Source organism: Argopecten irradians, chromosome 14 (assembly GCF_041381155.1).
Source record: "Argopecten irradians isolate NY chromosome 14, Ai_NY, whole genome shotgun sequence".
Classification (NCBI taxonomy): domain Eukaryota; kingdom Metazoa; phylum Mollusca; class Bivalvia; order Pectinida; family Pectinidae; genus Argopecten; species Argopecten irradians.
Window position 1 is genome coordinate 35,440,503 of NC_091147.1, and position 21,368 is coordinate 35,461,870.

Here is a 21,368-nt window from a genome sequence, read left to right on the forward strand (position 1 = left end):
ACATGTATTACTGTCAAATAGGTAACACAGTGGTTATTTTGATAATCTCGTTTAAGAGATTAATCACCGTTAATTCGGTAACACTGTTTAAACTGATTAGGTTATTCTTTTCTATTTTGAAACTGATCTCTATTGTTCACTTGGATTAATACCTTAGGGTCAAGAAAATCGGACCAGCGTTGAGATTATATGTCGAACTCTTGTGAAATTGGCATTGCTTGATATTCGTTCGGTTGGTGCAATGGCATGCAAGATATTATATCGCAACTAGTTTGTAATTATTTAATTCCTTTCAATCATATGTTTACATGGTCAAGAGAATCAGAAAAAACAAAGTTACTTCAAAATTAGAAAATTAAGTTGATGATAATTTAAACAAAAAATTGCGCTTTTGTCAACTATTTCATTTTATTCACATGTTTTTATTATAATAAGTGCATGTAAATTACTTTGACCGCAAATATAACTCAGCGGCCAATAACAACATAACAATATTATTTTCGTATGTCCTTTCCATCTTTGAATGTTATCTCAAGTTGTGTTATACGTCCTCCGTAGAAACATAACGTTATTGTGTTATCAGCCTGATAAAACATTATCATATAAACTGCGTAATTATTTAGGTTTTAGAGAAATTCGGCTCTCGCTAAGCAGCAAGGATGCTTGTAAGTAAAATTTCCATTCTTACCAGCGGCATTTGTCAGGATTATAATGCCTCATAAAATATAATAAACATGAAGAAAAAGCTATTCTTTATTAACTAGTAAATATTAAAGAACTGGCATTGATATTAGTTAAGCTATCATTTTGTCACCAATCGTGAAGAAGATAATAACAAATATCAAGTTAGAAAACAAAAATATGTGCTGAATGAGATTAATATGTACTTCAAATTGACCAATGCAGAAGATAAGAAAATGAATCAGGCAGACTTTACAGGGATACAAAATGTACTTCTTTCAGAGTTTTTAATTTTAGCGATTTGCATGCGTACATATGTCTCGATGATGTTAATATTTTTGAGACAATATCACTTGTTAACGTTTTCCAACATAGATTTATAAAACCATAAACCAAATAATCATGGAATTTTTTCTTAATAAAGTTCATAGAGTAATAAGCGTTAATCTCCCTCGCATTAATGTCCAGGTGTACAGTATTCACTGACGTCACAAATGTCCATCGATCGTAAATATTCCATCTCCATTTGTCTTTTTATAGGTCAATAACAAACATCGCATCTAAATATCCATTTCTACAATATATACGATCAGTAAGTTCAATAAATACGTCCAATGTCTTCCATTCAAATTTTTCTTCAATGCAAAATCTTCAAAAATATGCATAAGATATTTGTATCCATTTCAGATAGACTTGACTTGCCAAACTTGAATTATCCATAGATTATTAATACATCTCGCACGTGGAAAACCATAATGAATACACTTAGGAAAATCCAAAAGTTCATTGAAATGGAAACATCAATGAAACCACAAACGGTAGCTAAAGTAACAGTCACATTATGATCGCAATAAGGATACTTCATATCCCGTTGAATACTGTTCTTTTTGTTATTCACAAAAATCCTCCATTCAACAGTAATAAAGCGGCACCAATAAAAAGGCCCAATAGTCCTGACTTAGGTATACCTGAAATATATAAAGTAGCCACGGGGTACACTCAAGTGTAGTGAAAATTCCTGAAAACGTATCATTGTATTGATTTCCTTGCTTTCCTTCTTGGGATTCAATTCTTTGAAAATTTCTTGTTTATCGTTTGATAACGAGTATTATTTCATGTTTTCATAAAACTCCAGAGTTTAATACTGCATGATAGCAATATGTGTAGATAATAATAATCAAAAGAATGAACTAATCATTTCATTATTTATTTTGTTGATATGTATGTAAATAAATGATTATAATGATTATAGTGTGTCGTCATATGAAAACTTATAATAATTAAGATAGCCAGTAAAATACCTTAATTACTATATTATTGACTATGTTTCGTATGTTGCAAAAGCAGGTCATTAATCAAATTATATTAAGACTTTTATTAGGCATAAGATAAATGTACCTTCAGCTCCACTCTGACAAGTCGACAACAGAGCGGCGCTACATCCGGCATAACCGGATGTTTCGTCACTTCCGTCATCACAGTCGTTCGCGCAATCGCATTTGAACTCTTTGTTGATGCACTTCATGGCCCCAGACTCGTATGTAAACCATCCGGTTGGGCAGAGCTGAGGGTAAAAATGTATAAACACTTAATTATAATGAATAAAGGTAAATAAGATAACAATAAAACACAATCAATATAAATATAAATCCATATTGAATACCAGAAACGGTCCTCAAAAGTTAAGAGGTAAATTTAACACCAAGGAGCATATATAAAAAACTCACAATATAGTTGCTATCAAAAATGGATAACTAAATTTAGAATTGAACGGATACTACAAATAGCATATGATAGTTACTGTATTGGAACCAGGGGTTACATAATGGTAACCGTCCTCTTAAATTTAGTAAGATAAGTACCTGTTGATAAACGCCGGCCATTGGAGCAGGGCACGAATTTACGTTACAATCACCAAGATGGCCTGAGTCACCAGAACAGGGGAGACCGTTGACAGGTCGGGGATCGCCACATTGCCTTGACCTTGACCTTTTCCCGCCGCCACAGGTCAAGGTACACATACTCCAACTTCCCCATGCATCCCACTCTCCGTCAACTGGAAGACGTAATAAACATTGTGTACAATAAATCATAATTAAGATTTTGAAAACCTTATACAAATAAATAAGCAAAGCAAAACAGTCTGTCATTAAATAAATTCATAAAATGTTATACATTAAATATATATATAGTACGCAAGCGTAATAATTGAAATGTAATTATAAATTTTGTCAATAACAATTACCTTATTAACCGTATTCAATCTGGGCTCTTAAAGCTAAGGGACGCTTACATGTAATAGAACCAAATTGGAGTAGCCTTTATAAGGTATTGCACAAAGTAACCATGAATCAATTTACAAAAAGTCAGAAGATTTCTTTTCATATGTTTCGGATGCGTTTAGTAATAGGTCACGAAATTTGAGGTCTCAATAAGGTGGAGGGGCACTTTTGAGGATGGGAGCGCTATTTGGTCCAATACAATGATGTTAACATGTCTGGCCAATGTGGCGAAACTAACACTACATAAAACAAGATAATAACAAAATAATAAAAAGATATTACACAGAAGCATGAAGTACAATAAAATAATATCAAAAATGTTTCATACTTATACAGGATTGTGTGTTACAATCTCTCGTCTCTGTGCCTGAATTTGGATAGTTAGCGCCGCCGTATCTAGGGGACGGATTTGTGCACGAGCGGGTCCTAGTTGATGATCCACCACCGCACGTGACAGTGCACGAGCTCCAGCTGCCCCAGTTTGTCCAAGCACCATCAACTTATATAAAAAGGTGTAAACATTTGGTTATGTGATATATCGGTATTGGTGAATTTAATAAAGTTGCTATCAAAAATGGATTGAATAAAGTCATTATACATTTCTGTATTATAAAATGCCTCAAATCTTTACTCAAATACTAACTCTATAAATTTCAAAATAAAATGGAACAAATCTTTTTCGGATAAATATACCATAAGCGTACTTATCACAGCGGTAGTTTTATTTTAGCGCTTTTTGCAAGTTTGCAAACAAGTATTTCTTGTTATCTGCGCTTTTGCACAAAGATTTGACTACGATAAAAAAATTACAGTATTATATTGTACAGAAATATATTTAAAGGTTGGATAACGTTCCATGGGTAATACATTTTTTTTCAAAACAAGTAAATGAGAACAAAAGAGCTATTGATTGCAAAATACGTGAAAGCGAATAGAATCGCTATGAAAGTTAGTTGATTTGCGGTAAATCACAAGTAAAACTTACTTGGACATGGTGACAATTTGCACCCCTTCGTTCCACTTGTAGCTCCGGAACAGCTTGTTCCGCCAAATTGAGGTGCTGGATTTGTGCAGGAACGACTCCTCTGTTGTGTTCCACTGGCACAAGTCACGGAACACGTGGTCCAAGTAGTCCAACTTGTGAACCTGCCATTTACTGAACGCAACAACACGAGAACAAAGTTAGTAACGAACAAGAGTGGCGATGTTTACAACATCTGCTTCCGCTAGATAACTTGTCGCCCAAATGAAATAAATGTATTTTAATAACTTTTGCGTGTGATGACAACATTTGTTATTTTATTCATTACAAGAAACATTTTAATTTATTCAAAAGCCAGTCTTCAAACAGAAAAAACCCTGCTTAATTATATCTAAAGTTACCAGCATAGTAGATGTTAATTACACTTACTTATAATTATCATAAGATACTGTATAGCGTCTTTTATTCCCGGGTTTAATAGCTGGTGTTTTTTAATACGAGCTACATATTGTGTATTTGCGGATGTTAAATTTGTGGTTTTCTAGAAATCCGTGAACTTTTGGTTTTATGTACATCAATGCATTTGTGTATGATTCGTAGACAGTTAAGATGCAAATACATACCGAGAATATACGTTACTCTTTCTTATTTAAGACGATAAAGTCAATACATACTTGGACAATACGTAGAGGTAGTACAGGAGGCGGACGAGGAGGATGATCCTGGGCAATTAGCGCCATTGTGTTGTGGGGCAGGGTTGTTACAGGACCGGGTCCGGGTCCGGGTCTTAGTTCCGGTCTGGGACGTTCCGTAGTCCTTACAGGTCAGTGAACAGGATGTGTAGCTGTTCCACGATCCCCACACTCCATCGACTGTAGATTAACATATATATCACAATTTAGAGTTATCTGCTGTTGTCTTTGTAAATTGCATCACAATGCCAATGTTGTAATAATAGCACTATAGTACAAATGTTGCAATAAAAATTCTTCTTTCTAATGTAATAATAGCACTACGGTGTTGTAATAATACATGTAGGTTTAAAGAGGTGGGCCGCAATAATTGTCCATTTTCACTACGATCTTATTTTCGACAAAAAATTACCGGTATGTATATCAAAACTCCCCGGTTAATTTTATGTGTAAACTATATATTACATACATGCACAGTCGTATTACTAAAGGGTGGTCTGAATAGGAAAGTAATACTTATTCATACGTGAAAAATGACCTTATGTTTAACCCCCAACATGATACTCCCCATGATATATGTATTGTACTCGACATTTTAAATGACATCATCATTTACATATAGTGACGTCATTTTATAGGCTATGACGTTAATAATGTGCCATTATGTAGGGGATAAATCACGATACCCAATAAGTCAAAATATAACATAATTTTCTCCGTGTGTATTTCCGTAAGTACTTAGACCTGTGGTTAAAATCAACATGCATGTTGACAGTTCCGCGATCGGTACACCGGCTTCCGGTAGTTGAATATCTGAGATGACGTCACAACTCATCGGAACTTAAGGGAGGTAAGTCATAGAAAAAAATGTGTCTTCAAAAAGATGTGAAGATTGCTTTCATTAATTTTACTATTTTGAGACAAAATGTAAGCAAATATCAAACTGATATATGCTTTAATAGGACATATGAATGTTTCTAGCGAATTATCTCATTGCCCGTGTCCCTTCTGTTTTTATCACCTTTAGATATTTCCTAAAGAACAACTAGAGTTAATTTCGACAGATAATCAACGTTATGTTCATGAAGCTGAATTTAGTGGTTTTTTTAATTATACACTTTGGTATTTCTTATTACGAAAATCTTCCAAAACATAGCAGTTAAAGAATTTGATAATTTGATTTTAAACATTACCGTGTTGATTCCGGCCATACGCATACCTGTGGTAAACCCGTAAGTCTCGTAGTTAGTATGTCCGTACAAATATCCAACAAATATAGAGATAGGAGATGTGTGACGTACAGTGTGGGACCCCTCAGACACGCTGATGTAACCTCCTACATAATCGGTACAACTGATAGCAGTGTAACTGGTGCTGGAGGGGAATGCATTGCCATCGACGCGAAGTCCTGATTTTTCTGATTCCTTGACGATGAACATGTAGTAGTTGCTATAAGACCCAAGAGAGTACTTCGGTGTGGTGAAAGTGTAGTCGGCTCCGAACTGTTCCACAGGAGGAATGATCATCATCATGGGATCAGATTGTTCATTCGATGACTGCTGACTTAGACAGAATTGGACTAGCAATATCGGCTTGTCCGATTCCACACGACAATAAGCGCTGGAGGAAATCGTCTTCTGGATAACAGTTCCCGGACTACTCAGTGGAAAGGAAGTAGAATAACCACCACTTATTGTGACCCTTGTGTTACTCTCACTGGCTATGAACTTAAAGTAATCACCGACAGTTCTCAATGGTATAGGGACAGTAACGAAGCGCTTTCCCCAAGTGTCAACGTTCGTTAGATGTTCAACTAAGTGATCCGAACTGCCACCTCTACCGATATTTGTTTTCCGATTTCCGCTGAATACAGAGACAGGCATTGATGATTCAATGTAGGTTCCAGACAGATCGCCGTATGTAACTAACTGGAATGTGTCAAATCTGTTCATCGTGACGGTCAGTGTATTTCCGCTATAGTAGTTCCTTCCTCCCCATGATATGTACCGACTGCCAATAGCATCCCCAACTCTGATATTCACGGTTGTACTGTCGTTCACGCCAACAATCAGCAGCTCACATTGGTAGTACGGTGGGTAATATGTGATGGCGTAATATTCCGTACCAAGGACGTCAGTGGGTAGTCCAAGGAAGGCGTCACAGGAGTAAGTCTCCTTGTTAACGCCATATATAACCACCTCATCATCAGCAGTGATCCAGACAGCTTTAGAGCTCATTTCGTTCCCAGCAAGACGTATAGATGGGGTAAAGAAGAGCTGTTTGACAGTTCCAGCCGTGATGGAAAATGCTTCATTGTTCCAGCTGCGCTGTACCTCGGAGCGGTCACCATAATATTCTACTGATGTGGCATGTGAAATATTATATCATCATTTTCCTATGACTAACTAAAAAATGGTAAACGCTTCTCTGATTTTTTTTCTTTTATTCATTTTCTGAAATTGACCTTAATTGTTAATGTTACATCAATGACAAACTAACATAATCTATATATATATGTATTTCATGTTCTGAAAGTATGTCGCTGTTTTCTTAATTGTATAATATTTTTTACTTTGTTTTGTCGGAAGAAAAGCATTAATGAAGTGCTATCTTTACTTAGTATCTTAATTGCATAATTGAATAACGTTTTCCATAGTTCTTACCCTGTACGGAAGCTAGGGCACACAGCAGTGACACCAGCCGTATAGCTACGGCCGCTTTACAAAAAAAAAGAACAACAAAAATATTATTACATCAATTATTTATTGTAAAACATATTCTTGATACGAGAGTGTAAAGTTATAAGATAGTAAAGTATAAATCCGAAGTGATGATAACTTTATTTTTTAAATCGACAAAAAAATTAAAAGTGTAATAATTTTTGTACAACTACTAAACCTATTCATTAATGTATATATGACTTATCTTTGAACACTTTATAAATCAATAATCATTGAATGTCAATAAATTTTGCATTTTGAGTTAGTTTCACAATTTACGTTTTTCGGAAAACCTTTGAAACTATTTATAAGAAATGAAAAATATAAAAGTTCCTTTGATACTAAGACGATCTTTGGTTAATTATTTGGTCATATACTCAAGATTGTAGTTGAATATCATAAATTATAAAGCAATGTTAATACCAAATTGCCCATTCTTTTCAGATTTATCCTATAGTCGAAATAAAAACATCCTTCAAAATCTCACATCCACGTGACATTTTGGGGTGAAATAAAACATTCCAATTAGATATCTCTTTCATAAATATTTACTCATTATCGTTATTAAAGTAAACAAGAACCGTAACAATAAACGCAGCCATTTAAACTAATAACACAAATTATAATATCATAAAATAGTTGACAATATACAACATACCCATAGTGTGAATCTCTAGAACCCCGCGGTCGAAGCAATTGACGACGCAAGAAACTCCTCCGATATAAATAAGGTCAAATGTACTTTGGGTTTATAAGCATTTGCAAAAAGGTTGAAGGGGCATTATTAAGTCTAGTGATTTAACTTATACAACGGTTAGTATAATAACCAGTTCATTTATTATTTTACTGGTGTCAACTTTGTAGGAGCGTATTTAAAAAGTCTTTTTTTTTAATTCTATATCGATCAATAGATCAGGCTTTCCGTAATTTTGAATAAAATAAACAAAATTAGGGTCACTAATTCACTCAGAAATTTGATTTTGACGGATAATTTACTTTGAAAAAAAAATATTTTATTTACATTTCAGTTCTCTCCCTTTATGAGATATGTCTACTCTCAGGAGTGTTTGACACACGATATAACTACACGTATATTGTGTTATACTCCGTAATTATTTATGTTTTATAGGGACTTTGTTCTCGCTAAGCAGCAAAGAAGCTTTTAAGACAGTATATTCCCCCATTCTAGAAAGCGGCAACTGTTAGAATTCTAAAAAATGTAACGTCTAAGAAGATAAAACAAACATTAAGGAAAAGCTATTCTTTATTTCCCAGTAAATGCAAAATAACCAGCGTTGATAATATTTAAGCTATCATTTTGTCACGAAATGTGAAGAAGATAACAACAAATACAGTTAGAAAACAGAAATGAATGAGGCTATGTACATGTACTTAAAGTTGGCCAGTGCTGACAATAACAAAATGAATCAAGCAGGCTTTACAGTGGAAATCTAATCTACTTCTTTAAGAGTTTTTAATTTCGAGGTTTAAATGCGTAACCATTTCTCAATGATGTTATTGTTTTTGCGATACATACACTCATATACGTTTTGAAACATATATAAATATCTAAACCATACAACCAAGTGAATTATTGTTAAAAGTCCATCGCGTAATTAGTGAATACCTCCATGGCGTAAATGCCCATGTGTACACTATCAACGCCGTCCAAAATGGCCATCGATCGTTTTACACTTTAAATTTTAATACAAACCTTCCATTTAACAAAACTTTGCTTTTCATGCAAAAACTTTATAAATCCCGCACTTGGAAAACCACAATAGATACACTTAGAAAAATCCATCTAGTTCTTTGAAATGAAACACCAATGAAACAACAAACAGCATAGAAAGCAACAGTAACATGATGATCGTAATTAGGCTACTTCACAATCCATTGAATAATGTTCTTTTTGTTATTCACAAGAATCCTCAATTGAACAGTAAGATAGCGACAGCAATGAAAAGGCCCAATAGTCCTGTCCTCGGTATGCCTGAATTATACAAAATACACTTGAGTTTAGCGAAAATTCCGGAAAACGTATCAATGCTATGATATTTTTACTTTCTTTCTCGGAATTCAATTCTTTGAAAAAAATAAGGTCTTTGTTTATGATTTCTTGTTTATTGTTCAATTACGAACATGCTTACATGTTTTCATAAAACTGTGCAATTCACTACTGTATGCAAGCAATATAGGCATTTGATAAAAGTTCACGTACTACTCATTTTGTTTCGTTATATTTGAAAGTGTGTTAATTACGATAACTAGTAAAATCTCTTGATTTATTAATTATTACTTATGCTGCGGAAAAACAAACAGCAAGACACTTATCGAATTATAATAAGATCATTATTACGCATAATACAGTGTATATATGTACCTTCAGCTCCACTCTGACAAGTCGACAACAGAGCAGCGCTACATCCGGCATAACCGGATGTTTCGTCACTTCCGTCATCACAATCATTCGCGCAATCGCATTGGAACTCCTTGTTGATGCACTTCATGGCCCCAGACTCGCATGTAAACCATCCGCTTGGGCAGAGCTGAAGATAAAAAAAGTATAAACACTTACTTCCATCGAACAAAAGTGGTAATAATCATACCTCAGGCAGGAAACGTAGATTATCCTGAAAGGGGTTGGTGGCTGGCGGTATGCGGGCTAAGTGGTACATGTATTGACGACGAATCTAATAGAGAGGAAATCCGTTTTCCCAACCAAAAGTGTGGCGGTATGCGGGGTTGGCGATACATTGTGACGGTATAACGGCCACAACAGTAGACATATACATTGATAATTAACATATATTCCCTATAACTTTCAATGTTTTTAATTGGCGCTGTCGGAAATGAATTTATACGTTATAATACGCGACGTCAGATTTCATTTTTGCTTGAAAATGACTACCTTTGCTTTGCTGGAATGTTTCTGACTCATTAACAAAAACCTCCTTATCTTTAAGTAAATACATTTGTATTTTAAATTATTAGGATTAAGTTTATGTTCGTCATAGCTTGTTAATATAATGTTATGAATAATTTAATGTGGTTAGTTTTTATTTTAGATATCGTATATATCATAGAGATATACCATATGATAGCAATTGAATCAGAGACAGCGTAATAGTAACCGTCATCTATGATTCAATCAGTACCTGTTGGTAGACGCCGGCCATTGGAGCGGGGCACGAATTTACGTTACAATCACCAAGATCGCCAGAGTCACCAGAACATGGGAGACCACCGTTGGCAGGACGGGGATCATCACACTGTCTTGACCTTGACCTTTTCCCGCCACCACAGGTCAAAGTACACATACTCCAACTTCCCCATGCACCCCACTCTCCGTCAACTGAAGAAGAAGCAACAATTATTATGTAGAATAAATCCCAATTCAGATTTTAAAAACTTCATATAAATAAACAAACCGAGCAAAACAGCCTATCATGACGTAAAACACCGCAAAAAATATAGCATTAATAAAAAAATAATGCACAAACGTAATTTTCAAAAAGGAATTGTACTCTTTGTCAATAATAATAACCTGGATGCTTTCTTATACTTTCATACCGTATTCATCCCAATAAGCGTCATTGGACCTTAATATAATGGGCGCTTACATGTAATAGAACCAACTAAGGATTTGTCTTTCATAAAATTACACACAGATTATACACAGAGTAAGCCATGAATCAATTAACGAAAAGAAATAAATTTAGAAAAATTTAGGTTTTTATATTTTCAGACCGCAATTAACTCTATGTCCCTAATTTAAGGCCATAAGGTGGAAGGGCACTCATAGGAACGGAAGCGCTTATTTGGTCGAATACAATAATGTTATTACATGAAAATATTACGAACTTATACACATAGCTGGCCAATGTGGCAAAACTAGCACTACATTAAAAACATATCACATGATTATATGAAGTAATATAAAGTATAATGAAAGAGGTTTCTTACTTATACAGGATTGTGTGTTACAATCTTTCCTCTCTGTGCCTGAGTTTGGACAGTTAGCGCCGCCATATCTAGGGGACGGATTTGTGCACGTGCGGGTTCTAGTTGATGATCCACCACCGCACGTGACAGTGCATGAGCCCCAACTACCCCAGTTTGCCCAGGCGCCATCAACTGAAAATAAAACATGAGACTGCATTATAAATATTTAATATACATTAATATAACTATGTTTATATTTGTTATACTGGTATATCGCTAATTTCTGAATACCCACTATTCTCAAAATCAGAGCATTCTTAACACGGAACAATATCGCTTTACACACAAAAAATTCTATATATGCATTTACGTAATAAAAAATACCTCAAATCCTTACTCAAATCCTTACTCATTGAAATACAAATACAATAGAAAAATCTTTCAGACACACTTCAGATAGTATATGGAACTCAACCCATATTGGAGTTAGAACAGTTCAAATGTATCCTCATTTAATTTAGTGAATTGATAACATTTTGAAGGAGTATACAGTAAGCGTATTTATTTTTGCAGTAGTTTTATTTTTTAATTAGCGCTTCTTTATGTACTTGCTCAATTTGGTAAAAGAGTATATCTGGTATTTCCGCATTTGCACAACGCCAAAATAGATCCTTTACAATATAATAGCGAAAAAATCATTTTCACGTGGGAGTATATTTCGCAGGCAATGAGAAATCGCTCTTTTTTAAAGTAAAACCAAAGCATAATCAATTGCGTATTTGTGAAAATGTACTGTATATAATATGTGTAGTGTATTAGCTTACATGGACAGGGTGACACTATGTATCCATTAGCTACCCGCGTAAATTCAGATTTTTGTGTTATACATTAACAATGTAACAAATATTTTCAATGTAATCCTTAAATAATACGTAATTTGACTTACTTGGACATGGCGACAATGTGCACCCTTTAGTTCCGCTCGTGGCTCCGGAACAGCTTGTTCCGCCAAATTGTGGTGCTGGATCGGTGCAGGAACGACTCCTCTGTTGTGTTCCACTGGCACAAGTCACGGAACACGTGGTCCAAGTAGTCCAACTTGTGAACCCACCATTTACTAGACGCAACAACAATAGAAGGGTAACGAACAATAGTGGCGATAATAAAAACGTTTGCTTCCTCACTTGATAATTTGTCGCATAATTGTGACGCCAACGTTTGTAATTTTATTAATTCCAATTTTTTTTAATTAATTCAAAATTCAGTGTTCAAAGAGTGAAAAAGACAATTATATAAATATAGCTAAAAGCTACCAGCATAGTAGCTGTTTCATGCACTTACACACCTATCATCATCTTAAACGTTTCATGCACTAACACTGCTACCATTATGTTTCATGCACTAACACTGCTACCATTATGTTTCATGCACTAACACTGCTACCATCATATATCATGCACTAACACTGCTACCATCATATATCATGCACTAACACTGCTACCATCATATATCATGCACTAACACTGCTACCATCATATATCATGCACTAACACTGCTACCATCATATATCATGCACTAACACTGCTACCCTTATGTTTCATGCATTAACAGAGCTGCAATCAAAGTGGATATTCATGCGATAACACATTTTTTATACTGTAGAGAGCTTGAAATTCGCGGTGTCTTATTTCTCGGTTTTCAATACTAGCTATTTTTGCGGATGTTGAATTCGCGATTCAATAGATTTATCCATGTTTTTGTTCTTATGTACGTCAATGCATTTCTGTATATTTCGGTGGTATTTATAAATTGCGGATTGCAGAGAAGACGTGAATATAGCGACAATAAACTACCCACAATTAGTAAGCGCTACACAGAATCCTTTCATACAAACACGTTTATATTTTGTTGCATATGAGGACTAAGTCAATACACCTACTTGGACAATACGTAGAGGTAGTACAGGAGGCGGACGAGGAGGATGATCCTGGGCAATTAGCGCCATTGTGTTGTGGGGCAGGGTTGTTACAGGACCGGGTCCGGCTCTTACTTCCAGTCTGGGACGTTCCGTAGTCCTTACATGTCAGTGAACAAGATGAATAACTCCCCCACGAGCCCCAAACTCCATCAACTACGGATGTAGAAAGAATACTCAATACAAATTTTGATCACATTTCCTAAATATAAAAGAGTATTATCACGAATATCCATTTTAGAAAAAAATAATACACAAAGTTTATCATATATTAACTCCTGTCCTCCAACATATTGTTATTGGAAAGACAGAACTTTTAAAACAAGTTACCTGTTACTTGAAAAATTGTTTTAGATTTCATCGATGCTATGCAGATATCTTAGTTGATACATTGTAATAAGGTTGAAAAATAATTTCAGAGAAAAACCTCTGCATCATTTGAATTGAACCTATCATTTTTACTGTAGATGTATACTGGCCCCTTTATGATTAGTATCGCGTTCCATTTCCGTGTGCGTACCAATACGGGGGTTTCGAGATCCCAAAACGACGTGGGGAAAGTACAATTTACCGTCGATTAGTCACACTATCCGATGATTATGACGTCATCATTTGACGTGAGTTTCGCGACGTCATAATCACCGGAAGGTGGGAGTAATCGACGGTAAATCGTAGTTTACCCATGTCGTTTTGGGATCGCGAAACCTCCGTATTGTACCGGCACGATTATGCGATGTTTGTAATGAACGCGCTTTTCATGAATTGTACCACATTGGTACAAAATGGCTCACCCAATGTAATTCGTTTATCGCCGAGACATACTAATATACTTGTATATCAACAAGAGGTATTTACATAAGTTGAATTTTGACTTATTACATGCATTTGAAGGCATTAGGTATTGCTTTTATATCCGTAATTCTCTACAGAGAGAAAATAACTAGTTTTTGAAATCGAAGCATAAGAAATCTGCGAAATCTGCATAATAAACGCATGGTAAGAGATTTCTATACTTACTCGGACATGGAAATGTATTGCAGGATGTGCTACTTGTATCAGAGCTAGGGCATGATGCCCCTCCATGCTGTGGAGCAGGGTTCGTGCACGAACGCGTCCGGTACTTTAGTCCTCCTGCGCATGTCACGGAGCAGGAACCATAACTCCCCCAGGAAGACCATCCTCCATTGACTATGAAATAGGGGGATTTTTGTAAGTATTGCTTAGAAATACATTACATTATAACTACAATAACAATTACTCTTTGTGTGTCAATACACAACGTAAACCTAAAACGATTTCTTAATGATTTCTCAGATAATGCAACACTGATTATTAACAACAATTAAATACCATTTATTGTTTTAATATCAGATATATTATCTTTAAAGAAAAATATTTTTTTAAAGTATCAAACAATTACCTATGTTCAAAATTGCAATTGTGTCTTTGTAGAAGTTCCAGTTATTTTAATTTTGACGATTATGGCAAAATATGCTTGACATAATTACGGCAATCTGCTACATGTGGATGTGATTCATTGACTTTAGCTAATATATCCATACAACTTTGTCGAGTTTTGTTTTCCATTCTAGAAATTATTACAGGTGAAGTTCTTTTTCTCGTTTCAATTATTTATACATACTTGGGCATGCGCTTCTTGTACAGCTTTTGGTGTCGGAGCTATTTCCGGAACAACTGTTTCCGCCATATTGGGGTGTTGGATTGTTGCAGGAACGAGTTCTGGTTTGAGTTCCACTGGCACACGTGACGGAACATCCGCCCCAGCTTCCCCAGCTTGAGTATCCACCGTGAACTGTTAATTTGGAACACTGTGTTATTTATGTAATTATGGATTATTTCCTCAATGTAATTTATCAACTTACATGTATTACATTTGTTTTCTGCTATACATCTCAATCATTTATCCAATGTGAATAATTCACGTACCATGTGATACCCGATAACGTTTGTGCGGGGCAATCCTTTCTATAAGTGATGTAATTACGTCATTTCAGCGTGAAGATTACAATTAGTTACGTTGCATCACAACTGGAGATACTAGCCCAGCACAAACGTATTCGGATATCACGTGGTACGTGAATTAGCCCTTTTTACTTATATGAAAATATGTTTAAAAGTAACTTGAATATATGCTATGAAGATATTACACACAAAAAATTAGTGTCCTCCTAATATGTCCCGAAGTGGTTTATGATGAGTAATGTTTTATATATTCATCACATAACGAAATTATTCACGTTAATCCATATAATTCAATCTACTATTGAAGATCTCTCCAAAACTCCAAATTTATATTTTTCTACGAAATTGTTACGTCGTTATATCAGCCAAACGGGAGCGATTTTTCAAACAGGTGCATCAATATTTTCTTTATGGTCTGATAACGTACCTTTGTAAGCCAATGGGAATGTTCAATACACGCTAATTTGAATTATCGTAAAACCCGCTTACCTGGACAATAGTTAGATGGTGTACATGATTTGCTCAGTGTTCCAGTACCAGCACATTGTTTTCCGTCATACTTTGGAGCGGGATTATTACACAACCTCGTTCTGGTAGTTGTGCCGCTGGAAGCGCCGCCTGTCGATGACTTACATGACACAGAGCAAGTTGCCCATGATCCCCATGACGCCCACACACCATCAACTGAAATCATAAAGTTTTCTCTAATGTGTAATAGGAAATGTAGCTTAGTCTAATTCCTCTAAAAATGAACCAAAATTAAATAAATCGCACAGACATGTCATAAATCAAATAGTTATATTTCGTGCAGATTGTAGATGAAATGCTTCCTATTACGGATAACTGCTCTTTCTTGGATTCAGACTGGTCAATTCCACGGGTCACATTTTTCTTGATTTTAATAAAAAAAAAAACTCGAAAAAATGAATTTGCATGTGTCCAAATTTTAATAATTTTAGCCAAATATTATTAAAATAGAAAAAAATAGCTATTACAATATTTGCCATTTGGCTTCAATGTTCTTCAACCAATTTATATCATTTCACGGATCAAAATTCCGGAAAACATTGATGAAATCACGATTATTATCGGCTATTCGGGTTCGTATACGAGTGGGCTATACTGATCATGGGTTTGTGGTTTGCCAAAATTCTTTATTTTTCTACTTACTAGGAGGAGGAGTGGCACAGTCTTCTTCAGCTTGTCCATCCCCGTCATCATCTATAAGCAATAAAAAACTATCATAAACGACTTCGATTTTCTTGTCGAATTTCTGAAAGAAATTCTATAAACATACTTTTTTTTAATGTAAATTCAGTTTGTCGCATATTATCCTAATTATGAATACACGCAGAGACTGGTATTAGTAGTATATGAAATAACGTACATGGGTGAAGAAAATAGGGATTCATAAAAAAATATATGACTTAATAGTTGTTAAGTTTTGCGAATGTAAAAATTCTCTATTTACTGATTGAAACTTATTTGTGGGGATTTATTTTTCCGAATCTCCTAAGTAGCCTTTGAAAACGTCATTCTTAAAACACGTTATAATACGTAAACCCATAATTTTGAAGGAACAAAAATGCGAGGAGTTCAAATTCGCGATTTTGGAAAGATCCGCGAATTTAGCTAAATAAAAACTCCTGCAAATAGTATCAACAATATTATGTTAATGTCAACATCAGCGGTTTTTGCAAAGCAAACAAAGATTGTAAGGTGACATTAAATAGTATCAGCATGTGTTAAATCTCAAGACTAATGTTATCTACATTATTTATGACTATAACATCATGTGACATTATTTGTTTGTTTCTTGCTATATAAAAATGGTTTTGTCATTTTGGAGTCATATTTCAAAATATTTGTGAGCAATTTGTATAAATCATAATGAAAGATCTAATATGTATTTTTCTCTCATTTTTAATCCATGACTGCGTTTAACATTAATGCCCATGGGTGATCCAATTTTTTATTGCTGTTTTTCAACACAATATTCTATAAAATACATGAAATTATACTGGTTTTTTCCTAAATCTAAGAAAAATATTGTTTAAACATCATCCTACCTCGTCCTTGGTTTTCAGTGGTACAGAGTTCCTCATCAATCAAACCGTCACAGTCATTGTCAATACCATCACCAACTACTGTGGCAGTCGGTACGCATACCTTCAATTTTTTTTCAAAATGTCAATTTAAAAATGTTCAAAAATAAAAACATTGAGTATTCATCTACATTTCTTTAATGGGACGTTTCCATTACTTTTCTTTCTCAATAAGTATTTATTAAGGGTATTTCGACAAATCATCAACGGTGCATTGCGGCTAAAAGGAAACAAGTTTCACTTCAATTGTATTTATGCTTTATGCAAATTTAAAAAAAAAATAAACGGATTTCAAATAATAATTTCTATAGATTTGAACAGTTACCGTATTGATTCCGGCCATACGCATGCCTGTGGTAAACCCGTAAGTCTCCCAGTTAGCCTGTCCGTACAGATATCCACCAAAGATTGAGATTGGAGATGTGTGACGTACAGTGTGGGACCCCTCAGACACGCTGATGTAACCCCCTACATATTCGGTACCACTTATCCTGTTGTATCTTGTACTTGAGGGGAATGCATTGCCATCGACGCGAAGTCCTGATTTTTCTGATTCTTTGACAATGAACATAAAGTAGCTGTTGTAAGAACCAAGAGAGTACTTCGGTGTGGTGAATGTGTAGTCGGCTCCGAACTGTTCCACTGGAGGAATGATCATCATCATAGGATCAGATTGTTCATACGATGACTGCTGACTTAGACAGAATTGAACAAGTAATATCGGCTTGTCTGATTCCACAAGACAATAAGCGCTGGAGGAAATCGTCTTCTGGACAACAGTTCCTGGACTACTCAGCGTAAAAGAAGTAGAATAACCACCACTTATTGTGACCCTTGTTTTACTCTCACTGGCTATAAACTTAAAGTAATCACCGACAGTTCGCAATGGTATAGGAACAGTAACGAAGCGCTTTCCCCAAGTGTCAACGTTCGTTAGATGTTCAACCAAGTGATCAGAACTGCCTCCTAAACCGATATTTGTCTTCCGATTTCCGCTGAATACAGAGACAGGCTTTGATGATTCAATGTAGGTTCCAGACAGATCGCCGTATGTAACTAACTGGAATGTGTCAAATCTGTTCATCGTTACGGTCAGTGTATTTCCGCTGTAGTAGTTCCTTCCTCCCCATGATATGTACCGACTGCCAATCGCTTCCCCAACTCTGATATTCACGGTTGTACTGTCGTTCACGCCAACAATCAGCAGCTCACATTGGTAGTATGGTGGGTAATATGTGATGGCGTAATATTCCGTACCAAGGACGTCAGTGGGTAGCCCTAGGAAGGCGTCACAGGAGTAAGTCTCCTTGTTAACGCCATATATAACCACCTCATCATCAGCAGTGATCCAGACAGCTTTAGAGCTCATTTCGTTCCCAGCAAGACGTATAGATGGGGTAAAGAAGAGCTGTTTGACAGTTCCAGCCGTGACGGAAAATGCTTCATTGATTCCAGCTGCGCTGTACCTCGGAGCGGTCACCTTAACATTGACTGTCGTCGTCCTCATCGTTGTGACGAAAAGTTCGACGTTCATAGAAACAGCGATGTTTTCCATGTATCCGATGATAAACTCTGTCCCTCGATTGTCGGGTGCACCTTTTCAAGAAGAAATGGTATTAGATATATTTCAAGTAAGAAAAACCAAATAAACGTTGTAAATATTGAGGTTGTCTGTTGGGTATGTTACCATCATTTTCCTATTGCTAATGGAAAAGGTGTTACGCTTCTTTGAATTGCCAATGTTACAACAATGGGGCTTATTATATATACATATATTTAACGTTAAATATCAAATAAACAATTTAACAAAGCATGACAATTTATTTACTCGTGCCCTATCTGGGCCTCGAACTCACGATCTACGGCACCAAATCGCCTAGCCAAACATACCTGCGCCTACTACCACTGCGCCACATCCACAAAATATGTGTCGCTGTTTTTCTTAAATGGATCTTATATTAACTTCGTTTTGTCGGAAGACAAACATTAATAAACTGTTAATTCTACATGTTAATTAAATTGCATAGTTCTTACCCTGTACGGAAGCTAGGGCACACAGTGACACCAGCCATATAGCTACGGCCGCTGGATAAAATAAAAAATATTATTACATCACTCATGTATCGTTAAACATATCATAGATACTAGGGTTTGATTTTTTTAAGATAGGTAAGTATAAATCCGAAATGATGTTTTTCTATGTTGAAATTTATATCAATAATGAAACAAATATTGATTTACCTTCATGTTGCAAGTTTAGTATGAAAAGACAAACATAGGCCACGTTGTTATTCATATAGCGATTGGGATCGCATGTTGTGTTTTGTTGTGCTTCATAGTAGCGACCATTAGCTAAAGGTAGATTAAAAGATCTCAATTGGAAACCAGTCTGGGTTGACTTAGATAGCGAAACTGTTACCCTTGGTAAGGAATGCGGTTGCCTTCTCTTCAAATTAGTCAAAACTCTAATTCCATAGTCATATAAAAGGAAAATGCTTGGAACATACATGAAAATATATTACTTTAAACAAAAACTAATTATCTGTTAAACTACAGGTTAAATTTTTAGCTTGCACGTAAACACCTGCATTGTTAAAAAATAAAGATAAATTAAGCTGAAAAAAAATCAAGGTATTATAAGTTTGAACAACTGCTAAAATTATTTACTAATATACTGCGAATTCTTAAAGATGCTCCATCGCCGACAGAGCATAAATTATATTCATCATTTGAACAATAATTGGTGTTTAATTGTGCATATATATGCCTAATTAACACAAAAAATAACACAAAATAATTTATTTCGCCTTTGTTGCATGCGCAATCATTACTTCATTCCATATAAGATATAGTGCCACGGAATCTTTTTCGGGATGCAATTAATTATCTTTCATTTCTTTTAACTTTAAGTCAAATTAAAAGCTCAAAACTTTTCAATTGTGGTAATGGTGTAAATAAGTAACTTTTGTGACTGAAGAAAACTACTAAATCGTCTGCTGCTGTTTTTGATAGAGAAAAAAATACCATTTGTCAGCGGTGAAGCATCTTTAATCAATTAATAATCGATTGATTGTGAATGAGTTTTGAATTTTGAGGTAGTTTCACAATTTACGTTCTCGGAAAACTGTTGAAACCATTAAACAGAATAAATATATTCGTATCTTTTATAACTTAAGTTAGGTAAAGGTTAAATCAGGTATTCAAATTTATATTTGTTTCTGATAGTCTAAAGCATAGTTTATACTGGTTTGCTCCTTTTTCGGAATATCTCTAATTAAGATAAAACATTTTCATCAAGATTTAACATGCTTGTGATATTGTGAAGTGAAACGGAACATTTCCATTAAGATTTCACACCCTGTGATATTGTTAGGTGAAATAAAATATTTTCATTCAGATCTCACATTAATAAATATTAACTCGTTATCAATATCCAGGTAAACAAAAACGTTCACAATAAACACAGTGATAAAAAGTACTAATGCAAATAATAATATCATGCAATATTTGACACTGTACTTCATACCCATAGTGCGAATCTCTAGAGCCCTGCGGTCGAAGCAGTTGACGACGCCAGAAACTCATCCGAAATAAATAAGTACACCTGTACTTAGAGTTTATAAGCATTGGCCAAAAGGTTGAAGGGGCATTATTAAACCCGGTGATTTAACCAATACAAAGAGAAGTCCAATAACCAGTTCAATAATTCTTTAGCTGATGTCCAAGATGTAGGTATATTAAAAACGGTCAAACGTTCTGTAACTTTGAATACATTTCACATAAATTATAAAATTAATTGTATAGTTTGCTTGTAAGTTTTGTTTCCTTTCGGGAAATTGTGCTAGGATATAGGTGTTTAAACAATACTAAGTACATAAGTGAATTACTGTTGTTTCGGCTTGTCTTTTTTTATTCTGAACAATTTGGTAGGCTATATAACAAAAAGAAAACAAGTGTTAAATGTCATTGGTTACCATTACATAAACACACCCCCAAATGACCG

The 21,368-nt window shown here is 35.0% G+C and overlaps 2 protein-coding genes across 2 annotated transcripts; both read right to left on the reverse strand.

The window, feature by feature from the left end:
• Positions 1–411: 411 nt before the first annotated feature.
• Positions 412–9,038, reverse strand: LOC138307174 (uncharacterized). Its single transcript, XM_069247807.1, is given in 9 exon segments — positions 412–1,649; positions 2,080–2,245; positions 2,544–2,737; positions 3,292–3,462; positions 3,949–4,119; positions 4,620–4,817; positions 5,752–6,954; positions 6,957–6,993; positions 8,985–9,038. Coding segments are annotated over 9 exon segments (2,268 nt in total). The 3' UTR covers positions 412–1,575.
• On the reverse strand, positions 8,604–20,940 carry LOC138307976 (uncharacterized). The gene is made up of 14 exons (XM_069248928.1): positions 20,892–20,940; positions 19,400–19,450; positions 17,691–18,961; positions 17,330–17,429; positions 16,431–16,481; positions 15,750–15,944; positions 14,920–15,090; positions 14,295–14,465; positions 13,242–13,433; positions 12,249–12,419; positions 11,324–11,494; positions 10,516–10,712; positions 9,741–9,906; positions 8,604–9,350 (listed from the first exon to the last, which is right to left on the reverse strand). The coding sequence occupies exons 1-14, from the start codon at positions 20,893–20,895 to the stop codon at positions 9,289–9,291; spliced, it is 2,973 nt and encodes a 990-aa protein (XP_069105029.1). The 5' UTR covers positions 20,896–20,940; the 3' UTR covers positions 8,604–9,288.
• Positions 20,941–21,368: the final 428 nt, after the last annotated feature.